The sequence below is a fragment of the Neovison vison genome, chromosome 1 (genome assembly GCF_020171115.1).
Source record: "Neovison vison isolate M4711 chromosome 1, ASM_NN_V1, whole genome shotgun sequence".
NCBI lineage: Eukaryota > Metazoa > Chordata > Mammalia > Carnivora > Mustelidae > Neogale > Neogale vison.
The window spans coordinates 129,967,561-129,976,169 of record NC_058091.1 but is presented as its reverse complement, the minus strand read 5'-3'; the positions used below and the strand labels follow the sequence as shown (position 1 = coordinate 129,976,169).

Sequence of the window (8,609 nt, the reverse complement as noted above, 5' to 3'; positions counted from 1 at the left end):
AGTGGAAAATCCTTCTCAGCTTGCAGGAGAAGAACTCATAGCAAAATTTAAGCCCATGGCAGGACACTAAGGACACACACACTTTGTGGCAGAGAAACACTCTCTTTCCCTTTTCAAATCAATCCTTGAGCACAGCTGCTGTGTGTTTGTGTGTACTCCGTCATAGCTGGGGCCAAACCTGTACATGGAAATCCCTGTTTCATCCAAACCCATAGGTCTGAACCTCTCTCTCTCTCTCTCTCTCTCACACACACACACACACACACAGTCAATGAATTCTAAGAAGACAACAAAGAACGGTGAAGGGGTAAGGGAACAGATGAATTGCAGAAAAATGAAAAATGAGCCAGTTTGGGATCCCTTGTCCCTGCCTCTGGAAGGCTCTGGCCACTGGCCTGAGCTGTTGGAACACGTGAGTACTCAGAACTTCAGCATGACCTTTACTCCACACATACGGATGCTTTTGGGAAGGGGCGCAGGGGAATGTCTCTCTAGAGGGAACGGCAGAGGGTCAGAAATTCAGTCTGCTGTTTGTGTACATAACAGGATCAGCCCCGTGTGTGTTCGGAGGTCTGCTCCCTGGCCGGGCATAACCACAGTATGTCTTCTTTCTCGAATGTTAATGGGTGTAAGGAGGGACACTGCTATAATTTTGTTTCTCCATAACCCCAAAACTTCAGATGCTGGTTTTAAAGTTTTAATTCACCAGACATTTACAGCCTGCTATTCTAGGTAGTTTAATTATGTACAGATAGTAATTAATAGCAATGAACATTTTTAAACTCTGGATTCTTCCCCTTTTAATCTCTAACATCGTGGCCCTTTTGTGGATATCTAAGACCTACAAATGCTGAAGTTAACCCAGTCCCCTGACACCAGCCCCGCAGTAGGAGCAAGAGGGCCAGATGTTGGGCCCAGGGACACTCGGAGGGTCCGAGTGGGGAGAGGGGCACGGGATGATGTCAGGGCTGTGGAGCCCCCTGGGTGATTCTGCACATCCTGGGACAGAAAAAGACGGAGCTTCCTGAATGGCTCTGCTAATTTACGGAGGTCCTGGAAGGTGTTTTTTAATGCAAATGAATATGTCTGCTGATTGACATGCCTTTTTAATAATTCAGGGGACCATAAGCTCCACACTGTCTGTTTTGCTTCCTGGAGTAGCCTCGGGGCTGAGCATAGGGCCCAGCACGTAAGTGTTCAGCAGGTGTATATTGAGAATAATGAATGCATCAGAGAAAGCCATAGCATGCTGAGGCCAGGGACAGCCATGCTTGGGGGACGATGCTATAATGAGGTTCGACCAGGCAGGATTTGAAGGTCACTCTTTGTAAGCTGTTATCTTCAACTTGACCTTTGTAGCCAAAGTGCCTGGAGTTTGCTCAGGCAAACTCAGGCAAAGAGGAGGACAAGGGACACCTTTGGCCCGCTCTCGATTTCCAGCCAGGTGGTCAACCTTCTCAATCTCTTTTATTTTATTTATTTTATTTATTTTATTTTATTTTATTTATTTCTTTGAGAGAGAGAATGAGAAGGGAGAGGGTCAGAGGGAGGAGCAGACTCCCCACCGAGCAGGAAACCCAATGCAGGACTCGATCCCGGGACTCCGGGATCATGACCTGAGCCGAAGGCAGTTGCTTCACCAACAGAGCCACGTAGGTGCCCAGCCTTCTTGATCTCTTAGAACTCCTTATGCTTCGCCAGCACCTGGCACTTTGTCTGGAGGAGATCACCTTGTAACTACGGCATTGCACTGACACTTTGAACAGACCACGAGGAACCACAGTGGACCAGCTTTCTTTATTTGGGGTCACAGGGGAAATACTCCTGAGGAGCTGAGAAGCAGGTGAGTTTGACCCCAGGGAGGAGGGCAGGCCCACAGGATAACATCGTGACTACCAGGAGGGGACCTAGAAGCATGTAGGCACGTGGAGTCTGAGGACGTCTGGTCTGGGGGCTAGAACCTGTGCCTGCCTCTCTGTCGTCGACTGGTTTTTCTTACAGAGCAGGTCCAACTTCAGTGGCTTGCAGTTCCCAGCAGACACACCAAGTTTCAGCTGCTCAGGAAGAAATGACGGTGGCATTGGCGCAGGCCACCGTGGAACGGTCTCCATTATACAGTTCCAGCAAAACCTGGTATTCTCCCTGGAAGGGACGCAGGGAAAGCATGAGATGTGTGACTCGCAAAGCAACCCATTATTCCACCGGTGGTCAGCAAGTGCCTCCTAGGAGCCAGCCCTGGTTTAGACACTGGGGATAAAGTAGAACCAGGCAATCCAAACTCACTTCGAGGCGCTTACGGGCTCCCTGGGACAGACAGACTATGTCCCCGATGCTTCACTATGGGCACTCTGCCTATGCCGGTGCTGGGGACAGAACACAGGCAGGGAAGGGGAGAGGCAGCGGCACTGGGCCGGGCAGGGCAGGGTGGGGTTTGGGCTAGTGCTGGTGGGCAGTTTTAGGCAGGGTGCTTCAAGCAGGTTGAGCTGCAAAGGGGATCATTGGGCAAAGACCCGCAGAAGAGTGGGGGGCACCCCCGCTGCTCTGAGGTCTGTCACTCTGTGTGTGAGAAACAGGGAGGACCCCCACGGGACTGCTGGGAGAGGGAAGCACAGGAGGAGAGAGAGGTCATGAGACAGGGATGGCCTCGTGGGCCATAGTGAGGATGCTGGCTCGTACTCTGACAGGGACACAGGTCATGAGAGCACTTCCCCAGGGGACTGGCCTGATCCCAATTGTAGGGTAATAGGATCCTTCCGGCCGCCCACAGAGCCTGTAGGGGCAGAGAGTGAAAGCCCTTAAAACCAGGTGGGAGTCTACCCAGGCTGGAGCAGACGGCAGAGATGAGGAGAGGAATCCAGACTGGATTCTGGACAGATTTTGAAGAAAGAGCCCATAATGCTTTACCGGGAAAACTCATGCGGGTGGCAGAGAAAGAGAGGGGCAGAGGGTGATGCCAAAGATCCTGGTCTGAGCCACTGGAACGATCAAGTGCCATTTGCTGAGACAGAGAAGGCCTCTCGGGGATCAAAATTCAACTGCACGAAACCAGAATGCTCTATGAGAGGAAGTATGGTCACATTTTAGCGCTCTTTTCTGGCAATGACACTCCACAGAGGGCTCTCTTCGTCCGTGGTGAGTGGCTGGGCTGAATGCGAAGTTGCGGAAGAGCCCGTGTGTCTGTTCAGTGCCAAAGTCCCACCCCAGGCCCCAGAGGACACGTGGTGGGGACATGTCTGCAGGTTCACCCGTCCGGAAAGAGATGCGCTGGGCCTTGGGAGGTGGTGGTAAGCAGGGCAAAGGGCCCAAGAGGGAAGGATCCCAAGAGATTCCTGGCACATCTTTTGAAGTGCCCATCGCCCAAAGAAGAAAAGGGGTTTAATCTGTATACGGCCGGAGGGAAGGAATAAATCAGACCACTGGATGGAGGTTGCAGGAGAGGCAGTTTTTCTTGGAGAAGAACAACTTTCTAGCAATTAGCAGAGGTCCAGGAGCGAGCGGGTTCCCCAACAATGGAAGCTGCGTTTGCCAGGGCCAGGCTGTTCTCTGGATGGCGGCTGAGGCGAGAGGGCTGCTTGGAGCGTCCTCTAGGGCGCTGTTCAGCTTGAGCATCTGTGACCACATAGGCTCCCGTGAGGCTGCCCACCCAGATATGAGCAGCTGTGATTTCAGAAGCAGCGCAGGGATTTAACCGACGCAGTGTGGAAGTTAGAAAACTCAGTATGAGTAAAGAGCAGTTCAGACATGCACCTGCTCGCATCCCCTTCGCCATCGCCTCCCGTTTCGTGTCCATGTGCCTTCAAGAGCACACACACTCCCCAATTCGAAAAGCAAATGAATTTTTCATTATAGCCTTATAAAGCCTAAGAAAAGATGCATTTGCAGGAAGGTTTCTAGATCATGACTCCCATACTTACATTCCGTACGCGCACACATACCTACCTATGTACAAGATACGCGGACTCTGGTTTAGAATGCAAGAGACTTTGGGCAACTGTGCTCACCCGCAGGAAAGTGGCGGGACATGCTAGGAGGACGGGGAGGAACAGACTAGGGACAAGGGACAGAGAGCGGCAGACTCTTCCCTGTTGAGGAGAGCTCTGCATGCATGGGTCAGGAATCTACAGTTGTTTCCTTGGCGCTGAGGCAGATTAGGCTCTATGTAGACTACAAGTGATTGTCCACACATTTTAGAAGCCCAAAGGATCTCTAAATTCTAATTCAGAAAACAGCAGTCATAGAGAAGCAGGGCTCAGGGCAGGACTTCAGTCCCTGGGCCAAGGGACCAGCTGTGTTAAAAAGAAAGTGACACCAAGACACTGCTGAGCAAGACTGACTGCTGAGTGGAAAAGTTTCCAGCCAAACAGGGATGGAATTAGCACAGAGCCCTTCTCTGGGGGATTTGGTGGGAGGAGGGGATCCGGGGCAGGTCTTTTAAAACCAGAAGGCTTCACACTGTCTCTGTCCCATATTAGGAAGCAAAGTCTCTGAGTCTTGCTGGCTGGCTGTCAGCCAAGGAAGCTGGGCTGGCTGCAGCTGGTTCTCAGCCAGCGTCGGAGCTCCTGTTGAGAGTAAGGCGGGCGGCGGCCTCTCCAGCATACGTGACAGGTTGCATGTGTCCCACTTGGGTTATGTCCCCTGTCAGTTTTGCCTAGCTGTCAGCAGGTTGGGTGCAGTCAGGGCTGGCCAGGTTTCTGCTTCCGAACCCTAAACCTCAGAAGGGGAAGAGGACCCATGCATCCTTAAGCAACCATGCCCACGGCGGGGACACCTGAGCCTGGCTTGGCCCTTACACTGGGCAACATCTCGCAGCACCATCATTGGTTGAAGAATGCAGGTCCTGCACTCACCCAAGTGTCCTAGGGGAATGCAGTAAAACTTCTTTTACATCTCTGCCAGATTTTCTTTCAAAGGGATTCTGTGCCTTTAAGAAGTTCTTTTCCCTCCTATTTCATAGCAACTCCTAAAGAGCACTGTTTTTATTTTAAGCCAATAATGCAAGATGAAAACCAATTGTTGGCAAATTTCAAGTCAATCTCCCGTGGAAGGGGGATGAGAAGATTCGGAAAGAAAATAGGGAAGGAAAAAGAATTCCAAATTACAAAGATTTCAAGAAAAAAAAAAAAACCTAGCTGGTAGAATTTTGGTCCTACATTCTAGAAGGTAAGGAAGTTTGCAAGACTTTCATATTTTTTTTTTTTTTTTTTTACTGAAAGGTCTGCAGAGAAGATTGGAGAACCCTGGAGGGGAAGGGGAAGCTGGAAACTTCCCATCTGCAAGAGCAACACTAGAGAATGTTCTAGACATAAAGGATTGCACCTGAGGAACTCAGAGGCTGTAAACAAAAAGGAAACACACACACACACAAGAAATGAAACAAAGTTAAACAAATTCATTATGCAGAAGGAGAACCTTTCCCAGAGTCAGGCACTGTTTTTTGTTTTTGTTTTTGTTTTTGTTTTTTTTAAACTGAGAGGAAGAAGTTGAAACAGAAAACACAGTTAATACATCTTTGTGATTCCTTTTATGATAGCCCATGAGATTGTCTCAGGAGTAGCATATTGCAAATGTATTGCTTATGTCACAGGTGCTTAAATTCAGCCATTTAAGAAGGTCACATTATTTTGCCTAAAATGGAGTTAGTGGAAAACTCTACTCTTAGCTATGAGACTTGCTGGTGAATAGTCCGGGTGGGGACATTTTATTCACCCGTGGCAGCCACGAGTAATAATGTAAGGCCGGAATCTGAGAGCCTATAAGCCGTCATGGTTGTTTGCATGTTTCTTCTTTTCTCTGCACAGCCAGACTCACTGACACGCCGTACCCCAGGGACTTTAGACCATGCAGTCCCCGAAGACACAGGCAATCCTGCAGGATAGAACATGGGTGTCCCTCTCCGCGGGAGCTGTCTGCCCAGAGGATCCCCAAGGGTCCATCAGAACATAAAATGTTAAATACCAAAATGGCAAAATCAGTGTTTAAACGTTTGTAAGTGCCCAGGAGGAGGTAACAGCTTTTTTGAAGAAGGGTTTTCTTAGTGATGGCCAGTGGAAACCATTTAAATTTAATTCTGTCCTCCACCTCCTCCTCCTCTAAGAAACCACTCAGTATAATAATTAAGTAACAGAGCAGAACAGAAAACCAAGACCTTACCGGGAGAATTTCAAATCCAGGATTATTGACGGGGCCAGCATAGTAAATCTGCTCTGAAACAGACACAACACAAACATAATGTTACTCGATCATATTAAACAAAAATGATTTGCTCATGTTATCTGTGCTGGCTGTGCACTAGGGATCCAGTGATGGAGAAGAAGGTCTCTGTCCACACAGCTGCTCATATTCTGAAGAGGTCACTGATGGCATGTAAATCACTAAATAAGGCAGTACCTGGGTTGTAGAAAGTGCTAGAAGATGTGCTGGCTGTGTGAAAGGCAGATGGTGTGATGGTTAAGAGGCCCGGCTGGAGCTGGGCTGTGTGGGGTTCAGTCCTGAGACCGCCTGGGATAGTCATTACCTCTTTAGGCTCAGTTTCCTTTTTCAGGATGGTACAATAATGACAGTAACAGTGTCTACTTCCTGGAGCTCTGAGGATTCAAATAATTAACGTAAAGTGCTAATAACAATGTCTGGAAAGCACTCAATAATTTGCTAAAATATCAAACGAGGAAATGCCATGTTTGGTTGGATGGCTGGCCAGGGAAGGCATCTCTAAGGAGATGATATTTGAGCTAAGCCCGGAGGAGGGAATGAGGCAACGTTCAGTAGCTCTGATACAAGAATGGAAAGGGTAGATGGTTGGGTAGTCTTAGTGAGCCAGAATGATAAGGAGAGAAAGTCCAGGCTGTTGGGAATAGACTTCTAAGAAGAGGTCAAGGAAGCTAGGAAGGGTAAGGAAGTAAATGAAGGCAGGGTGGGTTGCTGTAGAAACAGTGGTAGAGTCAGCTGAATGGAGTTTCCATCATTGCTATGAAGGTCCTAGAATGTGCTGGAAGGACATGGTGAAGCCAGAGGCAGATGTCTTGACACTGAGATTTCAGAAGTGGTGCATTAGCTCGTGATGACAACACATAGAATTGATGTGGGAGTCAGTGGTCGAGGTGGAATGACGGAAAACATTAGTGGAGGTCAAGCTGCTGGGACGTTACGGTGGTGGGTGGGCAATTCATGTCAATATTGAATATTGAAACCATGCCCAGTTCCTCATAGTAATTACTGCTGTCTCTGTGACCCAACGGCTCCCCCAACCCCAGCCCCCTCCCCATCCCCCGCCCCAGCCCCTCGCACTTCACACAGTATAAGCACAATATTTAAGAGCACAGCCTCTGGGGTCAGATTGTTCTGGGCTTGAATTTTGGCTTTTCTTATTATTAGTCTGCAAGTCACCTGATCTTTTTGTGCCTCAGTTTCCTCAACAGGAAATGAGGTGGGGATTATAATAATATTCACCTTATAGAGTTGTCATGAACATCCCATGAGTTAACACAAGTAGAACTCTTTCCATAGCACCTGGCCCATGGTAAGCAGTCAGTGAGTGTTTGCCATTAATACTTTGACCAGTCCACACCATGGGCATCTGCCCAGTGCAGACCAGGCACTATGCCTGGTGCTCAATACAACAGTACATGAGGATATTATGTGAACCATTTGAATCATTGGCCTCCCAGAACTGTACTCATTTGTTTATAGGCTGTTTCCTTCAGTAGCCTATGCCTTCTTGTTTGCATGACTCTCAGTACGTTGCAAAGTCTAACACACAGGAGGGTGTAAAATAGGGTTGTTAGAGAAGTTGTTGAATGAGCCGATCCAGAGTCAGACGTGGGTTTGCCAACCAACTTCATTCTTGTTCCTGTTATTGTGATCCTGGCCTTGATGGAAAGCTCTGGGCCTGGGCTCTGCTGACACAGGACACTGGATTAGGAAATAAGCCATGAGAGCAGCCAATCCGGTGGTGAGAATGGAGGGATGGTGGAGGACAATGGAGTTGAATAAATGCTTATTGGTTTACTGATGGCATAAGGTACTGAGCTCTTTTAATGGCCCAGTGACTTCCTGCCTCACATAGTCTCTGGTGCCTAACCAGTGTTCAGGAAACATTTCGAGACTGACTAAACTCTCTCCATGAAAAGGGGCTTTGGGCCAGGGACAGCATGGTTGGTGCGTGAGCAGCTGCCCGCATGGAATCATATCAGGAGAGTAAGGGTAACCCTTTTTGAAAAAGGCTTCTCCAGGGAATCTGAACCTGAACTTCTACCAGAAGACCCATTCTTAGCATAACCTTTGGCTTCTGTTAAGTGCTCATGCACCCAACATATCCATCCCTCCTTTCCGTGGTCAGTTTCCTGTACCTTGCAAGGATACTGTGCAAACATGTTGGGTGCCAGATGGACAAAATTCCTATTTCATTGCACTAAATGAGCCATTTATTCATTTTTTAAAAGATATTTATTTATTTATTTATTTGACAGAGAAAGAGAAAGAGAGAGAATGAGCACAAGCAGGGGGAGAGGCAAGCTGAGGGAGAGGGAGAAGCAGCGTCCAGCTGAGCAAGGAGCCCAATTCAGGACTGGATCCCAGGATCCTGGGATCGTGGCCTGAGCTGAAGGCAGATG

General features: G+C 48.5%; 1 protein-coding gene across 1 annotated transcript in view; it reads right to left on the bottom strand.

The window, feature by feature from the left end:
* Positions 1-1,778: 1,778 nt before the first annotated feature.
* The window catches only part of LY86 (lymphocyte antigen 86), a 58,094-nt gene continuing 51,263 nt past the window's right edge, over positions 1,779-8,609 (bottom strand). Inside the window, exons 4-5 of the mRNA XM_044238469.1 lie at positions 6,151-6,203; positions 1,779-2,142 (exon numbers count right to left, since the gene is read on the bottom strand). Coding sequence (XP_044094404.1) covers positions 2,059-2,142; positions 6,151-6,203 — 137 coding nt within the window. The 3' untranslated portion in view covers positions 1,779-2,058. The remainder of the gene's footprint in view (positions 2,143-6,150; positions 6,204-8,609) is intronic.